We start from the raw sequence: 19895 nt of genomic DNA, 5'->3' as shown, positions 1-19895 counted from the left end.
TCTAATAAGTCACTACAAAAATAAGTTATGTGGAAATATGTTTCACAAATACACAATTATTTTACTCATAATTGAGATATTGGGCATGTAAAACAAATTAAGTGGGCTGTTTATTAAAATGATTCAAACCATAGGTTAACTGATAATAGTATGTGTTTTTTTTATTTGTTTGATTTTGCTGTTCAATGTGTTTCTGCCAACAAGACAAAAGAAAAAAATAAATGGGGGGTAAAAAAAAAAAAAAAAAAAAAAAAAGACAAGCTGCCACACACAGCCTTGCGTTGACAGGCTGGCAGGAAACGTCTGACACGATGTGTTGTGAGGGAGTGCTGCTGCTGCCAGAGTGCAGCGCGGCTGTTCGACAGCCTAAAGAAAGGGTCAGAGTGTCAAGCACATCCAGACACACATATGTCCATACGGCATCCTGAATCAATTTGTGTTACGGTTGACAAGAAAAATATGTTGTCTGTGTTTTTTTTACACACGTCGAGCGTCTAACAGATTAGAAGCTAATCATTTCATGCTCTTCTTTGCCTACGAGAACCAGCGCGAAGCCTGCATGTTATAGCAAGTCAAGAGGGTCTTGTAAGTGCGCTGAAATACTAAGAGAGAAAGTCAGACTCTCATGCTGCACCATGTTACATTGCACATCCTTTTACATTATGCTGGTGTGACTCATGAGCAGCCCTCACCCATGGCCTCCCTTATGAGGTAATTAAGCCTCTGGTTGTTTGTTTAGCTGTCTGCATGTGTGTCCTGTATAAAACACAGGGGGGGCATATGTTCTTCCTACCATAAACCCATTGAAACAGCAGGACATGAGTGGTGAGGAGGGGTCGGCTGTGCACTCTAATTAGGCAGGCAGAAGTGTATTAGCCTCACTGGGCAACAGCCAGCTGGGAGCATCTGGAGTTGTCTTTCATACTCACCAACATCCCCACTACAGACGTACTTGTCCACACACACACACACTCACACACACACTGACGAAATTAAAAAAGATATATATGGAACAGCAGTGTGATAAGAGCGCATAGGTCAGGCATGATGGGTCATATACATACAGTAGCTATTTAAGTCTGCCATATTTTAAGCCTCCCCCCATGTCACAGTCCCCACCCAGGTCCTTGTCTGAGGTCCTTGCTTTAGAGTAATGGTGCCACTCTCATGTCTCCCTCAAGCCTGGAATGCCAACAGCATACAGGGGGAGGGCCTTGCCCATTTCCAACAGTCTCTAACCTCCCAACGACGCGTCGAAGCTGTCCCACAGGGACCAAAGAATTTAGGTTCAAAGTCGGGTCGATATCTAAAATAATCTGCAAAGCCTCTTGCAATCAATATGCTTTGTGTTTGTTTATTTGAGTGTTACTGCTAGATGAGATGACTTTTTGGTTGGCTTTTTATGGTCAGCGTTTTGATTATTTAATTCTTTTTCAAACCACCTCCTCTATTTGCCAAAACCCTTGAAGCACTTCAGTCACAGCTATATAAACAGCAGAGCTTTCTCTTGTTAATATCAATGGCATACTTCAACTGCTCCCACTCACTGGATTGCCTGTGATGTCCAACGCAGGTTCATGCGTAGGTGCACACTCACCATGCACAAGATACATCACTTCCTGTGCTGCACGCTGTGCAGAAAATAAAAAAAAAAGAGTTGGTAGGCTGAGTATTTCTCCTGTACAGAAAGCTCAGTGAGCAGCTGAAACAGTGTTTCTCTGTGCTATTGATTAGCTGGTTAGTCCATGAAAAGCCAGGGACAAGACAGCCACTGAGTTGCATTCTTCTGGCTTACCACTGAATGCTAATGTGCCTGTTCTCTCACTTTTCTCTCTTTTACACTCCCCCTTTTTTGTCCTATTTATCCAATTCCGCGTACTGTATTTGTCACCCTAATTTCCGTGCTATTGTTGCCATTGCTACGTTTCACTATTCTGCTCACAAAGTCCCGGCAAGTCGCTTGCCGAGTTAGATTACAGGAACCCAGCTGTTCACAGTCAAGGGCCGCTTCTTTTATTAGCCGTCAGTAGGCCAGCCTGGTAGGGCGGCGAGAGAGAGAGAGAGAGAGAGAGAGAGAGAGAAAGAGTGGGTGGTAGGATGAGGGGAGCACAAGGGCAGCAGGGGGCACAGATTTCCCAGCTGTTAGTCCACAGCTGCCGCCGTCAGAGATTAAGTAGATCAGTGGGAACGCAAGCACATACACTGAGGTGAGACAAGGCAGCTGACAGATAATGGCTTTAGATGGTCCTCTTCAAAGGTGACAGTTGCACACGAACTACTGAAGAGTTTTTTTTACGCTTTTTTGTCGGCTTAGGATTTCAAAGTTTTGCACACTGCACCACAGGAATGTAGTGCGGGATAAGGAACAAGCCAGCAGGCGTGCAATGCCTTAACACCCCTACAAATCCCCTTCTCCTGCCTCACGTCCCTTTTATTCCTCCCTACCATCTCACAAACTCATGCCGCCTTTCAGTCTGTGGAGTACAGTTTTACTAGTGAGCCAGTGGACTAAAGGGACACAAAGGACCCTCCGCATGTAAAACCATAGTTATGGCTATAGCGCCAGACCTCCATTGTGCCACTTTTATGGTATTATTTTCATTAAGTTTGCAGGAATGGTTCATTCTGTCTTTGTTGTGCCTCACTTCTGTGTGCTTCAGCTCTAACCACAGTGGAAACAAAATCACTCAAAAAAAAAAACATGGTGGTGATGAGAGAGGCGCAGAGTACTCCCATTTTGTATGATTAAATTTACTGTGACAAGTGAGCATGGTATGTTTTGGTAAAACATGTTGCTGTAGGAACCCGGGAAATTCACAAGCTAAGAAAAAAAACAAAAAAACACGTGAGGTGTTCAAAAGGCTCGACTTTGGATTTGAAAACAGGTCTTCAGCAAGCCTTTCCCTTAAGTCACTTTTCCTCTCAAAGTACTTGTGATGTCTGTATTGTATTTGCATATTTATGAGAAATGGGTGTCACAGTGATTAAGTTAACTGGCAGCCAGTTCTGCAGAGTGTGAATAATGAAATCATATAAATATGAAAGTCAAAGGACATTTTCTTACTTTGTGCCAGAGTTGGTGAACTTTGGCTTGATGGACACATTCAGTGATCCGTGCTAAAATATGGTTCAGTGGTTGCTATGATTGTTATAGGACAGTAAAAATATATCCACAATGCAGTATACTTCTAACTAGTAAAAGTGGTTAACGACACTTGGGATTTAAGCTTCAGGATTACTTTTGCTTTATCATCAAAATCTGCAGGATGACAAACTAAGTTCACCTGTAAATTTCGAGCATGAGCACTCAGGAATGACATTTTCACTAGACCTTGTTGACCATGTTGTATTTAATAAACATGGAACCAATATGGACTTCATTACAAAGTGTTTGGGACCAATGTAGCTCAGACGCCCCAGACAAGTAATTAGAGTTCACACTGAGGCCTGACTCTAAAATACAGTCATTATCTCAGCAAAAATACAACCTTTCCAGGTCACATCACTTTGTTTGCAGCAGTAAAACACGTTTATTTCTGCATAGAGCCACCATTATAGAAGCCCCAATCCACTTGCCAACATTTTATGAAGCACAGAGTGATTGGGGGGCGACTGAGAGATTCAATAAAAATGTGGTAACGCAATTGGCCCAACAAGGTAATGGTGTGAGCGTGACACTTTTCGTTGTGGAATTTGAGCTTGATTATAGTATAATTTTATATATCTGTGCATGCAGTGCATGTGCACAATAGTTTTCATCAACCTAATTTAACAAGCACCTCATGAGTGAAGCCCCAGACAAAGGCACCAAAGTCTTTACAACCCCCTCAAGAGCTAATCAGCCATCTTGCAATGAAACACTAGAGTTTATATTGGCCCTTCTCACACAATAGTCCCAGTGTATGGTTGTTGTTAAGCTCAAAGGTCCTGGTAAGAATGACACTCACGCTGTTGCTGTCTTGATAATTACTGAAGAAGACAAAAATTAGGTCCAGAATATCTTAGGTAACTGTGAGCTGATCTGTGAACAGATGTTTCTCACGGCTATAACAAAACGTCCCTCAAACATTTTGCCCTTAGAAAGTAAGGTCAGCCATGTATTTTCAGTCAGCTGGACCTTTTATGTGCAAGATGTCTGAATCAGCAAAACATTTTTAAGACTTAAAGAACTTTCAGGGACACCATTCACAATGTGGCGCTGGGTTGGACTGGTTGAAAAATGTATGATAGAAATAAACTAGCCTGTACCTGTGTTTTGTTTAGCTAAAATAACATCACTTGTTGGAATGGTTCATTTACCTCTGAGCAGATCTTACTACAGATGTTAACAAAGTATAATCCTATTCTAGCATCCGGTGACTCAGTGCATATTGGCTGTTTGTAGTCATCTTTTTTTGGACCAAATCCAATGGAGTGTTCCCCCTCATTTTTTCCCAAGAGGCACCACTTGAATAAGGATGGGTGGGAGGATCCCACTTGAACTTTGACTTCCAGCATGCTGGAGACACAGGCTGTAATACACTATACACTTGATTAAACACACCAGTGAAGGGAAAAGGGAGGATGACCCCACTCACATATACACAACACTACCAGCACCATTGCCAATTTATCACATGTAATTTCCTCTGCTCTTGACCTCTGACCTCTCCCTAGGGCTGTATTTGTATATGTGCCACTGTCTGAACTGTATCTCTGAAGCCTCCCTAAAGGGACATAGCGGTGTTTGCACAGAAAAAATATACTACTTAAGCCACTGGTGGTCAATCCAACCTTGTGCCCAGCGTGTGTGTGTGTCTGTCATTTTCTTTTTAGTCCTCTGGTGTTTTATGCATGCTGCTCATTAGTCAGACAATGGCCACTTAGGATGAAATGCCTTTCAGGGCAATATGTCAGCAAACCCTTGGGATGAAAGAAGGGAGGGTGGCAGCAGAAAGCTGTGTGCTTCGAAAGACAGGGGGACATGGAGCAAAGGAAAGAGGCAAATGTATAGGGAATGACAGGGAGAGACTACAGGCAACTTGAGAACAGGAGACAGTGAATAGAACATCTGACAAGGGAGGGTATAAGTGTTTCACTGCAACAATCCCTGGATAAAGAATGAGCAAGACCTCAGTTCAACCTTACAACCTACCTTCCCGTACAGTGACATTACAAGCGAGCCTATTGAGTCAGACTGCCCTGACCTCTTCTGCTTGTGAGACCTAGCAGAACGAGGCAATGCCGCTGTTTCATGCACTGTATACACCAGCCACACTGCTGCAGCCCTTACTGAGGCACTAGCTCCATCCAGTGCATACTAGCTCCCCAACCCCTTTACATCTCTGCGTCTGGAGGTGGGAGGTGGGGAGGGGTACAAGATTAATGATCGTGCTAACCGAGTATTTATCATCCGGCTGGAGAGTAATGCGACACCTTTCTAATCTGAATATATTTCATTGGGCTGTTATGGCACTCAGCCCTGGGCCTCATGTATGCGTATGTGTGTGTGTGTGTGTGTGTGTGTGTGTGTGTGTGTGTGTGTGTGTGTGTGTGTGTGTGCTTGCATTTCTGTGCATCAGAGAGGTCTATTTGAATGTTAATCATATCTGTATGAGTTTGTGCCCAAGAATGCATGTGCTTGTCAAGGCATAAAAGTACTATGATACCAACCAGCCATCATAAATGCTTGCACTATCTACCCTGGCAAAACAGCCCTGTGGTAATTAGATAAAGATGAAGTTCCTCTTTCTAGCAAGCTCGGGCCATACTCCCTGAGATCCTCTCTGATTCTCAGCCGCCTTATCAGGTGAACACTCTTCTTTCGCGCTCTTCTCCATCTCTCCGTCTCATTCTCCTACTACTACTTTTTGACACTCAGCAGAAATCAAGATGGATGTCTCGCCAACAGAGATGGGGAGATAGAAGAATGCGCAAGGCCAAGATCTGATAGAGCCCACATTGGGCATCCCGTTAGATTGGCTCCACTGTCACTGGGGCTGCCAGAACTACTGATACAGAACTTTGGAAAAGAAAATGGTTGGTTTAGAGGATGCACTGCTGTGGGTGTTTTCAGATGGGGACCTCACAGGATGAGTAGGTGGTTTGTCCATCCCTGGACATCCACAAGACCACACACAAATGTTAAATTATGTAACAGTTTGCCTTTCTTGCATTATGTTATCAAAAGGAAGCCAGCAGAGTGTATGTGAAGTCCATAGGTGTGTGTCCTTGCATATGGGGTTAAATCATAATCATCTGACTGTGTACTGAGATGAGACAAGCACCATATGTAGCGGTGGTTACGGAGATAAAGGGATTTGCTACTGGCAACATAGAACATTTGAATAAATACTGGTACCATCAATAATGAAATGTGTAAGTCCATGTCTAATTGCAATGCTTTACAAGGTGCAGTCTTAGTCTTGAGACAGTCTTTGTACTCCTAGGAATCCCCTATCTTAGGCATTCAAAGTGTAGAGCATACAGGCTTATATTCTCACAGCACTGACAAGGCCACTGGAATTTTATGTTGGAATGGAGAACAGACATGGGCACGCTTTCTCGCACAAAGAGGTTTTCTCTCTGAGATTATGTCTTGCTTTCTTGTGTACCCTTTGCCAAGCTGCTATTTATGCGAGTGAATGTATTTCAGACTCTGAAGCTTATTGCACGCTTCATTGTTCAAGTCCATTGTGATGCAACAAAGGAAGAGACGGCATTAGACGATAATTTTTCATGTGAAAGATTTGGATAAAGCATTAACTATCTTACCTACTGTACCTACTTACCTACCCATGCTTACATAAAACATATCTCTGTCTCCTTTGCCTGAGAAGCCACAAGGTAGCCTGATACTCAAGACAACCTACGATTTAACACAGTGCTACGTTGTTACCTCCCAAAAGCTTTTCAATAGTTCAAGTAAGAACTTTCACAAAAACAGACATTGGAGCCACCTTTTATTTCTTATCACTGATAGTTCAGGGGTTAATTTCCAGATCCACAGTTGGTTCCCTGCATGTTAAGGAACCCATTTAACCTCTATAATGTCAAAGGATAATAATATGCCTGGTGGTAGAACAACAGTGACTGACTCATGATGTTTCAGTGTCATGTTTGGCCAGACCTCAGAACCTTGCTCATATGAATCCCCAGAGCAAGAGGGCAGTTTTTTGTGTAGCAGCTAGCAGCTGGTGACTTCCCCCAAAGACTCCAATAGCCCCCAGCTAGTGTTGCCACTTCAGACTCTATCCATTTAACAAACAACTCAATCATGCACAAGGCAACTGCCAGTGACTTGCCAAAGACCCTGGTCATACCAGATATAGTGATGAGGCGAAAAAAAGAATGGTCTTGGCTTGCTGGGTCATAGAAATCAAGTCCAATTGGTCAAGTATCAGGGTGTAGTATTGTCCTGTAATGTTTGATGTTGAAGAAGTTTATAATGACAAAAGATCAGGGGGCCCCTGATGTCATCTAGAGTTCATGTCTGTTTATTGATTTCAGCCACTGCATGATTCTGGAGACAGAGTAAGTTAGAGTTATAATCTCATTTGAAACTTCTTTCACAACAGTGAAACATGCAAGTACATGCGATAAGAATTAGTAAGACAGGCATTCTCTGGAATTGCAAAGGAATCTGTGGCCAACCAAAAATGTAAAATGTTGGGAAAGGAAATGCTTCCTACCAGTCTCTCTGCACGGTAGTAGTGATGCTTTTTTGCCACGATAACTTTGAAGATGTTAAAGGCTACAGAAGGAAATCCTCTTTTGAAGACAAACTTCTAAGTAAAAGCACCTACATCAGAAATTCAGTTTCTATGGTACATATTATAATGAATAATAGAATTATCCTAGTTTATGCAAGACAGATAAAATTATACATATCAGTTTTGTATCTCATATCTGGTCTAACAAAACTGCTTTAGATGTGGCTCTGGAAACCTAGAAGCTGATGGTGTGGTGTCATGAAAGCATAAGTTTGACGACTGACAATTACAGTGGCATTGACTCCCTTGCTGTCTTTTGTCACTGGGCTACAGGAAGCTCTACAGTAATTTAATTAGCTTCACAGAGATGGGAAATGTTCTATCTTTGTTGTGTGTGTGTGTGTGTGTGTGTTTTTCATTTTCTTCTATTTATTCTTTTATCGTGTAACAGAGCCCCATCCTCTCAGATGTTCTCCTCTGGTTTGTAGTTTTATTTGTCTGGCATTGACAGTGTCGCCCAAAAATAGAAGTTGGAACAACTAGAGCAGAATCTGCATCACATTAAGACAAGAACTGCACATTCTGCATGTCGTCAACAAGTTCTCATTTGCTAAAGGAGCGGGTAAATAGTCTGTTGTTACAGGTGATAGTTTGTCGCCTCTAACAGCAAGATGATAAAAGCACACACTCAAATGTGAAATAGCAGCATTACAGAATGACAAACTAATACATTTCTGTTGGGCAGTAGAGGAATGTCCACTCAGCTAACTCATACTGTGAATAGAGAGAATAAATCAAAAGTATCTTAGAGAATAAGAAGTTTAATCAGTTTGTTTCAATTAAACTGCAAAGCACACATTTAATCAGGTGGGATCACAAAACTCTTCAGTTCATTGAGTGCACTCAGCCAGAAATTCATACCCGGTTTTATAAATTGCCACTTTTATCTTAAAATGTTTCTTCCTTTAGATAAAGACTGTGTGAAAGAGCACAGTACAGCGCACTTCTGTAGATGTTTACTCAGAACTGTGAATCAATTTCTAAAGGTGAATTTTTAAACTATTGGATATACTTGCACAATCGTGTGTCAAAGTGCAATGTAAACGAAAAACAAGCTAGAGGCCTCCCTGCTAACAAGGCAACCCTTGAATTCAAGGTTACATTCGGCTGCGTTTTTTTAAAAATGCACACACGGGCATACTGTATGCACACCCGCATTTTCCTATCAACGCTTAACCCACACACACATGCATACAGTACATGTATGCATCAACAGACAAATACATCTCTCTTGCTGTAGTGCCCTCCTTGGCGAAATCTCAGTGCCAGTCTCTTAATGAAATGCTCAATTAGGGTCTTTAAATAGGTAATTATGCAGTGCCTAATCCCCAAGCTCCTAGGCCCTATCTCATTTAGATGACACTTGGGCAGGCAAAATGGGAGGGGCAGGCGCTGGGGCCTTAGATTCTGTCATCAAAGCCCCTCAGTGGTGGCACAGGCAGCCCTGTTAATGATAAGGCACATCCAGGCAGTCAGTCAACAGCGACTCCCAGTGAGGGCCACTGACAGCATGGGAGATGGCAATGTCAGGCTTGACAGTGTCTTAATCATGTTTGTGAGGGTTCGGGGGTGGATTGTATTGGGCTGGGCGAGCTTGTATAAAGGTTCGTAAGATGGTGTTTGATGTAGAGCGAGAGCAGCAAACACTATTTGTGTGATGTGGGCTTATAGGATTTTTTTTTTTGCAGACATTTACAGTCTTAATTGTATATGAAACAAGGACAGAGGGAGAGAAAATTATTTCCAAATGTCAGAGCATTTTGCTTGATGCCAGGCATTGACAGAACAAGTTTGATTTCCCGTGCTGACATTTGTTTGAAGGTGACATTTGATTTGAATTTCAATCTCCAAATTGTGGCTGGAGAAAAAGGATCTATTCATTTGTTTTCAGCAGCATAATAAAACGTCTTGTTCCAGCGCTACAATATAGCATCACTGTCAGGAAACTGCTCTTGTACGGTTGCTAACATTGCAATGGCAAGCATTTGTCTTAGTGAAACGACAGGGAGGGAATTGTTGCTTTTGCCTTGGGGAGAACCATTGCTTTCCTTCGGCTGAGTTGCACAAGCAGCCCCTGCCTTTCATGAGAATAATAGCATAGTTTGGCTAAAACACCTTTCAAGGGTGGCCAAGGCAAAAAAAAAAAAATACAAAGTTGAGCTTTTCAAATCTATTAATCAGCAGTTACCACATCAAAGTGCTCGGTAAACTTTAGCAAGGATACTTGAACCGCTGAAATATTGAAACAGCTTACTAAAATGCTGTTCATCCCCACCTACCGTGTCCTTTGACAGTCTTATCGGGATATAGATGGAAAAGCAGAAACAACACAATTTCACCTCTATCTGTGTATTCAGCAAAAACATCTCATATCTGTGATAATATTTTTTTGTCCTGTTGCCCTCCGTGTTGGCGCTGATGTGTTTTCATGCAAAAATCGTTGATAAGCTGCTGGTTCTAATGCTGCCTGTCTGTTCTTTCGGTCGTTGACTCAGGCTTTCTTATCGAATTTTTGTCACAGCAAAAACACCAGTGCCAATAATACAGTGGGAAAAAAAACAAAAAAACAACAGTTGCTGTCTGTGTCCTCGTGGGCACTGCTTTGACCAACTTTTCTCTGCAAAATATCAAGGGGGAGACTGTATATTTATGCATTACTTGAAGTGTGTTGATAAACCTGTTATGGCAATACATAAATTCACTCCAACAGCAACGAGTTTATGTTTTCATTTACCTTAGATTAGCTATCGAATGATCAACTGCTCATGAAGCAGAGCTGCTTAAGATCCACTTAAGGTATCCACATGGATTGACGCTAAAGCCTTATGAGGAGCGCAATTATGAAATCATCCGCCACATCACCTCAGGTAAATAATAACACTACACACTGTGGGAGATTCACCCACTGCCGTAGTGCACTACAGCAACCATAATATGGCGTTACATTTTAACTCGGGCTATATTGAGGCAAATTAGCATTTAGATAATGGGAACCACTTGGCATTTTAATTATTTTGCTGCCCTATGAATCTAGCGTGTATGCCCCAAGCGCCTTCTTACATCCTTCATGTACGCCTAAGTAGAGCATTTACATACCAAACGGCTTGGCTTGTGTACAAAAGTCACTAAAATGTCACAACCAGACAATGTACCTTGGTGTTCAATTGTTTTGAAAAGATAAGAAAGCATATTGTTGTTGGCTTGTGCCATATGTATTAGGGGGCTACATCATCTCCAGCGCTGTTACCATCAATCGAGCTCTGTTCTGATGTTTTCTGCCATGTCGGCGAGTGGCAGTGGAACGTTGTTTTGTCTGTTCGAGGGCTCTGTGTTTTCCATAAAATGACATGATCTCTGGCTGGGAACGACCTCCCTCTCAGCCTCTCCTTCCTCTCTCTCATTTTCTCTGCCTCACGGAAGTTAGATTATTCATCCTCCCACAGAGCGTTGCCGTGCTGGGGGTAGATGTCAAAGTGCCAAGAGCATGTGGTGCAAAAGGGTATGCGTGCCTGTGTTCCTCTTGTACGTGTCTGTTTGTGCGCATGAATTCCTCAGTATACGTTTGTGAGCGTGTGTAGGAGTTCTTGTGTTTTTAGGCTTGCATTTTATTCCACTGGAGCGGACCCCTGATCCTGAGAGGGTGCTTTTTGAAGGGGAGAACAGTTTCCGTGCGCCATGTTTCTTCTTCTTTCATTGTGTTCACCTGTTGTCATCTTACCCGTGCCTACCCCTTCAGAAAACAATACCTTCAGACTGCCAGAGTGGCCTCGCAGCTATCATCTCCTCTTCAGCGGCGCCCGCCTTCCCTCTCTCTATCCCTCATTCTTCTCTTTGCGCTACCTCTGTAAGGGGTATAAGCGCAGACGGAGCGTGAGAAAAGCTGGCAGTGAGGCACATTCCCTCGCTCCCCTCCCCTCCGCTCCATCTCTCCTGTTTTCTACCCTATAGTGCGCTCTCCCTCTCACTCCCCCTTTCCCCTTCACATTATTTTTTCCCCTGTCCTCCTCTCCTTTCTCCCACAACCTCTCTCCCTCTCTGCCTCGTTGCTCCCCTTATCCATTATATTTCCACCCCTCTGCTCCACCTCCCCCCACCCTCCCACTTTCCCTTCCTTTTTTCTGGTTCATAATATGTAACATGATTTAGCCCGCCCCTGTTCATGCGGCGTAAATTTAATCCCAGCCATTCCAGGTTGGCTGCTGCTGCTGCGTCTACCATTTTTCTCATTTCCCCCCCCCTATCCTGCCACACTCTCTGCTCCCGACACAATGCACTCCTCAAAAAATATGCCTGTTTGCATGACAACAAGTTATTTCCCTATACTAAATGCTAATGCGCAAGGTCAAGCACGACCCAAGTGGCGCATGCTTGTATTATAGAAGCTGCCCACACTGTGACAAGCAAACATAGCACAGGAGAAGGCCTCCCAACAAGCCAGCAATCATTTGAATAGTTTACACAGCTCACACGCTTACCCACTGCCTGATTATACTCCGCTGTGGTTCTGTCTGTTGCCCATTGAAAACACATTTGTAGCATCCAGTTCAATAAGAGCTGTGTTTGCTGGTGCCATCAAGGTCAAAGGAGGAGGCCCAAACAAAGAAAGATGAAATACATTGCTTTTTTTTTCCACCCTCTAACCTCCCCAGTGTTCCTAATGCTTACACAATAGCTCTGTAACCTTGTGCGTGTGTGCTGTGTGTGCACCCATGTGCGCACTGTGTCTTGGTATGCACTCGGGGAGCAGCACAACAGGGCACTGGAATAATCGGTCACTAGACTGCAGGTCAAGGTCTTGCACTGTGGGGACCATCCATCTGAACCCAGCAGCTGCTGGGAAACATGGCACAAGGATTGGGACTGGAGAAAGATGGGTAAAGGGAAAGGAAACAGGGAGAGAGAGAGGAAAAGTGGCGAGGTAGACCCAAGTAGAGCGAGAAGTCGAGGAGAGGCAAGGAGAAGTCAAGGAGAAGTCAAGAAGTGCACACACAGCATGAGTGGGAGGATGAGTATTTGCAAGCGGATGCTTGGTGGTTATTATAGTCACTAAAGTGTATGCTCAAGGTCAGTATCAGTAGGCTGAATTTTCATGAGGACACAGCCTTGCTCTTTGCCCCCAAACATAGAACAGTTTTCAAATTGCAACACGTTCTCCTTGACCTTTTTTTTTTTTTCTTTTCTCGCAAAAGTTGTCTCTATCAAAGGTTTGTGCTCTGTGAAGATGTGTAACATGGATTTGCTGTGGCAGGGGAAAGTTATCACAGAACAGGGCCTTACAACATCATTCGATTAATAACAGCGTTCCCGAGCTTGATGAGTAATTGTTGTTTTACACTATTTGCAGTGTGACTTTTAAAAGTCCAGATCGCTTTGCTGACAATAAGTGGGGAACGGCTTTGAAATCTCCTGATGCCAATTTTCCACGGGCAGACAATTGAGATGGGATCGTGATGGCTTCCTTGTCCTACTGTCGCAGCAGGTGATTTTAAACCAATTATTTGACAGACAAATGTCATCAGACCCAATTAGCTTCCTGCTGGGTCTTTCATGTCGGGTGAGTCATTCATAAGAAAACAAGATGTAACCAAACACATCAGCTCCAGCTTTGGCGGCATTTGCTTGTCAAAAATTAGTCAGGCCTGCTGTAGGAACTATAAACCCTGACTTTTTCAAAAAGAAAAGTCAGGCGGTGCCACCCGAAGGATAGTTTATGACCGTGGGAGGCTTGTTTCAGGGAGGTCAGCGAAGGGAAGGGAGGGGAGGGGGGTAGGGTAAATAAATAAGTATAGCAAATAAACTCCTCTGATGTGCGGTTGTCAGGGTCTTTCATGTGGAGGCTGCACTTGAGGGCATAGCTTAGCTTAGCTTGAGGGATGTTTTTACACATGTCGGCTGATCGGGAGCGATGTGTGAGAAACAGCCTTGTCACTCGGTCTTAAATCACACAATCGTAGGCAGAAGAAGAAAGTAGCGAGAGAGGGAGAGGGGGGAAGAAATGAGAAAAAACACAAGGGAAGAGTGGTTATGAAAAAAATAAGAGTATTACACAGTGAAGAGAGACTGTGGCTTTAAACAAAGAGCAACAGAGAAAAGATAGATAAAGGAAAAAGCTGCAGCTCGGATGTAAAACACATTGTGACTTAACCCAAACTTAACCCTCTCTTGATGAGGAAGTGGGGATTTAAATAAGAAACTGTGTGGATGTAGATGCATGGGAGGGTGTGGGGGGGGGGGGGGGAACTGTGGCTTTGATGAGCTTATTTTATAAATCTGGTCATATGATATTTAAAAACCCCTGGAAGCACCATGAGTGGGTGCCTGTACCAGGATGGAGGGGGGGGGAAATGTTAGCGCATAGCAACCTGGTGCCTCGTATGTGTCTTTTGATCTTGAGGTTGATATGACTGGGCTGCGTGTCCCGACATCCCACAGGGTTTTCACCTTAATGAAGTGATACTGAGTCATTAAGCATCTAAATATTTTACCATAGAAGTAGTCTGACGGTGAAAGGTCGATGCCGTGTCAAGGGGTTGTTCGGGTTCTCAATGAGAGACCAAAGCAAGGGGCAAAACAGGGGGGCAGGTCAATGACACTAAACTGGTATTACACAAATAAAAAAAAAAGGAGAGGAGTGTGATCATTTCAATTCAACAACACTTAAATATATGCAAAATAATACACACATGCTACAATGCACTGCGGTTGCTGTTCAGTGGATACTGTCCGTACATTAGTGTCTGTTATAAAATGAAGTACCGTTAAAAGGTGATTCTAGGTTATTTTTCATTTAATACCTGATAGATAAAATGCAAATTGAATTATGATTAAGGCATAAATGAGGAATTATAACATGCAACTACATGTAGACAATAATGTGCACACAGAGAGCATGGTGTGAGGCTTATCAAAATACAAGATGTCAGATAACTCTCCAAAAAAAGCGTTCCATCACGCCTTCATCAGGGTGTTTGTGCTGGAGAACAGTTTAATGAAGTGTTATGTCAATAGCGAATGGAAGGTGGAATCGCTATCTGCCGCAGCCAGACTCACTGCTACCGAGCTTCACGACAAGGGCCGGGCTCCAGACGCTGTTTCTGAAGCAGGAGCCGTCTGTCTCTCAAAGTCAAAAACGAGAGCTCGCGGAGATCACTGCAGCACTGACACAGCAGCATGCTCGGCGTGCTCACCGCCATAACCCTGCATATAGTTGCATTTTGAAAGTGTGCGTGCAGGGGGAGGGGGGGGGTAATTACAGCGTTCTTTAACTCTGCTAGTCCTTGAGGGAAATAAGGAAAGAGAAGTCCTGCCTCATAAAACGAAGCAAATTCTTATTTGTTCTGTCTGGTTGGCCACGATACAAGCCAACTTTTTTCTTCTTTTAATAACACTATGTAGCATAGAGCACATCCTCAGTAGTTTGTGTTGTGCTTTGTCCTTGCATGTGTTGGGCTAATTACAGAGGGATTGGTTTTAATAGATATTGTGGCATTTTTGTGGCTGCTCTGGTCTGTTAGGATGACATACCGTAACTCCGCTATTTCCTTGAAGTTCAATTCAGTGTGCGCATGAGGCTGAAATTAAAAACACCCCGTTTGAAAAAAAAAAAAATCCCCCCGGAGCCGGCCAAAAGTGAAATTAGCCGGCTTTGCACGAAGGATGAGCGTAATGTGGTGCAACTGCTGTGCTCGAAACCGATGTCGAATTTCTCTGGAAGTGGCACCACCAGTAGCATTCTCCTGTCAGCGTTTGTTTTCTCACTGGTCCGCGTGCAGGTGCCAAACGCTTACGACACTGGGAGAACATGGAGAAACACAACTGCCATGTCGGGCTGATGTTGTGAACCTGCTGCTTCGTGCAGCTCGCAACCAGTCAGCTTGCTCTTTCTCTCCTATAACAACTTTTTTTTCTGCAGTATGACTGGAATATATGATAAATATTATTGATTCTTGGCCCCACCCCCCTTCCTCTTAGCACTATTGCTTGTCTAAACAGAACAGAATACCAAGCACACCCCGCTTAAATGAGAACAGAGACCAGCCATTATGGAGAATATAAACATCCCTCCCTCCTTCTCTTTCACATTTCTGATAAGGATCATAGGGAAAGGAGAGAGAGTAGACAGCTCGACAGCCTCTTTCTTTTTTCTCGCCACACACTCCCCCCTTTTTCTAATTAACATTGTGCATGTTGTCAGGCTTTGTTTAATAATGCATGATTGCTATCAGCAGCAAAATCCTTTGAATGAAGCACCACTGAATGGAAACACAATAATACCACTGGGGGTTCAGGAAGAACGACAACATTGTTTTGTTTTTTTGTTTTTTTTTTTGCTGTTGTAATAAATGTTCAATGGAAAGCATCAGTGCCTCCGAATGTGCGGCGGCGAAGAGTGCGCCACGAAATGGGCAAAAAGGTGGTATTCTTTCTAAATAGACTGGATCATTGGGGCTCGTCCGCACGCTCACGCACGTAATCACGCGCGCGCCGGCCCAAACGCAGCGTCAGATGATGCTGCATTTAGGCTAAATCCATTGTCAGATAACAATGCAGTTGGTAAACTGCTGCCTTCCTGCCAGGTCTGGCAGGTGGCTTGTGCCCCCTCAGCACATTCAGGGAAAAAAAAAAAAAGCAGTTTTGCTGTAAAACACCACAAATCAACACCAAATGTTACAGTTGTAAATCAAGATTTCTGGGTGGGGGGGTGTTTTAGCTGCGCTTACATTATCTTCTCCTTGTATTTACTCACATGGCGCAGCCTCTCCGTTGTCACACTGGTGGTTACACAACATACAGATGGTTCTGTTTGCCTCTATCAGCGCGCGTGTGTGTGTGGTGCACGTGAATGCAGAGGGGTGGGTACTGCTGAGTCTTGTTTGTTGTGTGCTGCCTAATGTCGTGTCATTATGGAAATTCACACATCATTAATTAACTCAAACGCTATCACTTCGATTTTGGAGAGGTAGTAGATGAGAAAAACAATAACTGGTGGGGGGGTGGGGAGACAGACAGCTGTACCTGCGCCACGTATCAATCACGCTGCAGCCTCACGCCCTGCTCAGGGTTTTTCAGTCCAGTTGATTCTAATCAAATTTACAGTCCCTACAAACGCTACTCATGGGAAAATTCAGCCTGGTGTTCTCAAATGAATGTATACGTTTGTGTTTGTAAGCCTGTGTGTTGGTGGTGGCGGCGGTTTCGAGCGGGGGATGAGATTGCCTCAAATTGATTCCCTTCGCCACACGTCCCCCGCTCTTGCGCTGCTGCTAGCCCCGCGGGCGCTTGGAGACAGGTAGTCGTGTCTATCTCACCCCCCCCAACACAAATCGAGTGTGACAGGTGCGCTATCTTCCCGTCTTTTCTGCCATTTATAGCCCACAGAAATGAAAGAGGGAGCGCCAGGAGCGAGAAAGAGGATGATTGGTAACAGGGAAATGAGGTACTTTGTCATCATCGGGCCTGCTGATTGGGCTTAGGGGGGTTATGGGGGTGTGGGGGGGCTTGCACACCTTTTTGTTTTTTTATTTTGGTGGGTCAAATCTGCAGATAAACAGCCCAATGAATTCTTATGTCTAGCAAAAGCATTTATATGCACAGTTGCTTAACAGTTACTAAAGCTGCAGAATCCCAAGACTTCAGAAGAGATCTGTAGTGTGTGTGTGTGTGTGTGTGTGTGTGTGGGATCATGTTAAACTGAGGGTCTAAAAATGCCACGGTTCACGAATCATCTACTGGTCCGCCTTCGCCACTGAAACAACAGCATCCAGCAGAATAATACCGACAGCCCCTCTAACATGCTAACTACCAGTAGAGCACGTCATCAGAGCTCACACACTTGGATTAGCTGGGAGCCGTATTACAAGCCGAAGACTACCGCAGAGCATCCATCACTAAGGATCAAGCTCGGGCTTAAGCAAATGGATGACAAGAGAGAGAGAGAGAGAGAGCCGGTCTGCAACTAATACGAGCTCGCTGTATCATATTGATTTCCACAGCCAGCCGTACAGTGGCCCTTCGACGGGCTGAAACATGAATGGCAACACTCGGCCACTCTGTCTTATAGATTTTGTTGTTCGAGTCCTGGATGAGGGAGCGTGTGTGTGCTGAAGCTGAGCTACTCCATTGCTCCGTATGGACATTTAGAGCCATTAAACTATCTGCTATGGATTGAAGGCAGTGTAATAAGTACAAATATGTGCTTCAGAGGAAGTGGTTTATTGGATGCGTATGTCATAACGTAACAAGAGGACAGCATTAATATGTTGTACTGCGCTAGAGACAGACGTCTCTAATTGATAACATTTACTTCAACTCCCAGCTGATGCACTACGAGATACTTTCCAGCATTTATTCCTTGTATTTCTTGACTACCTCTACTTGCAACAGAGGTGTTCTTTATGTGAAACCGATATCAGCGCCGATCTGAGGAGGACTTAAAATGTACTCTTTATTATGCGCCATGTTTAATTGGTGCTCGCGACGGGAAAAAAAAAAGCTGTGAAGACAAAATCTTATTAGTTCACCCTTTCATCTGCGCGGGTTTCTCCCTCTACGTCTCTCTCTCGCGCGCACGCGTGCTCTCTCTATCTCGCTCGCTCTCATGCACATGTGCACACGCATTGTGTGAAGTGACTATTCCATTTAGAGAACTGTCAGAACATACCCCGTGAGCACATCAGCCTCTTCCTATCCTCTGTCAGCTCCAGCCGAGGCTGTGTGGGGGTATGTCAGAAATGTGCAGGGATAGATAAAACCCGTGGAGCCAAACAGCTTTGTTTCATTCAGTCTCTCTCTCCCTTTTTCTTTTTTTCTCTCCCTCCTCCTTCCCATTCCCTTTTCCTATGCCTCCTTCCCTTGCATAGGCTGTGAATACCCTGCATCTGAGAAATCAGACCAGACTGACTCACAGGGCTCTGTGAGCCAGCACCACTGAGGCTGCCAAAGCATGCTGGTGCCAAGCTGTCCCACCATGCCCAGAGCCAGACCCACGCTGCTGCTGCCGCTGCTGCTTGTCCTGGGTCTGCTCCTCCACCTCGCCGACGCTCAAAGTAAGTGGACTGCTGGCTTTCACGTGGGCTTCAAGTGTTGTGTCCCACTGGTTTGGGGCTTGGTGAAATTTGTTTTGTTCCCTTGTTTTTAAAAAAATATATATCATCAGAAACATAAAAATAGAACACACATGCATCTTGAATACATCTTTGAAACTTCTGCATGAAACACACATGCTGGTGTGAGACTATGGATATATTGGGGTGACGTTAGCACTTCCAGTATAAAATGAAGTCTCTCACCAAATATGCACAAGATGTTTATCCAAATATTAGAAATTCAAATACAGAAATTCAATCCAAACAAACAAAAATTTAAAAAAAAAAAGGGATTTTGTAAATTAATCACTTCTTAAGCCCAACTTTGTGAGCATTTGTCGGTGCAAATACTAAATCTGTATTAGTTACGGAATTTTAAGTCCGCCTACTCTCAGAAATGTGTTTGTTATTGTTGCTTTACCTGAACATTTAAGCAAACTTACACTTAAATTTGAGTTTATTTAAGTTTTAAGTTTTTTAATTTCATTTAGATGTGTCAAAACATGGGGTTAACCTGTGACTGTTAAGCATTTTAAACGGTTGACGCGGCTATGACAAAAGCATGGCCACTGTCATCCCACAAACACACTTGATGAAGTTCCTGTGTCCACAACTGCTTTTTTTTTCCCCCCCCTGTCACAAAAACTATTGTGAACCTGAAATGCTCAGGCCTCAGCCAAGAATCTCATGATGAAGAGTCATTGGAATTGAGTTACTTGACATCAGACACCTGCCCATTGATGTGTGACAACAGTTTTCAAACCTCATTGAGCCCTGGTCCTGCACCAAAGCACCCCCCCCTCACCTACCATCCTCTCCTTCTTTTACACCAAGATCCATGAATCATTAGCTACTGGAGTCACAAAGGGATGAATAAAAGTTTTATTGCTCCCTCTGCACCGACTGAAATCCCCTCAGTTCAGCTGAATATCTCTAAATGAAAGAATCATTCACGCAAGGTCATATACAACGAAGCCACGCAAAGTGAAATTGATGGCTGAGATTTTCAACTTTGTGCTTGAGAAATGTTCCCTGCAATCTGTTCGAATGTATTTTATTT

The 19895-nt window shown here is 43.7% G+C and overlaps 1 protein-coding gene across 24 annotated transcripts in view; it reads left to right on the top strand.

Moving 5' to 3' along the window:
• The window catches only part of LOC113157074 (protein tyrosine phosphatase receptor type D), a 315285-nt gene that overhangs the window by 210599 nt on the left and 84791 nt on the right, over positions 1-19895 (top strand). For all 24 annotated transcript variants that reach the window (XM_026352333.1, XM_026352323.1, XM_026352322.1 and 21 more), the window contains one exon: positions 18611-18796. In XM_026352333.1, coding sequence (XP_026208118.1) covers positions 18694-18796 — 103 coding nt within the window. In that variant the 5' untranslated portion in view covers positions 18611-18693. The remainder of the gene's footprint in view (positions 1-18610; positions 18797-19895) is intronic.

The sequence above is a fragment of the Anabas testudineus genome, chromosome 18 (genome assembly GCF_900324465.2).
Source record: "Anabas testudineus chromosome 18, fAnaTes1.2, whole genome shotgun sequence".
NCBI classification, from domain to species: domain Eukaryota; kingdom Metazoa; phylum Chordata; class Actinopteri; order Anabantiformes; family Anabantidae; genus Anabas; species Anabas testudineus.
This window is presented reverse-complemented; position numbering and strand designations above follow the sequence as displayed.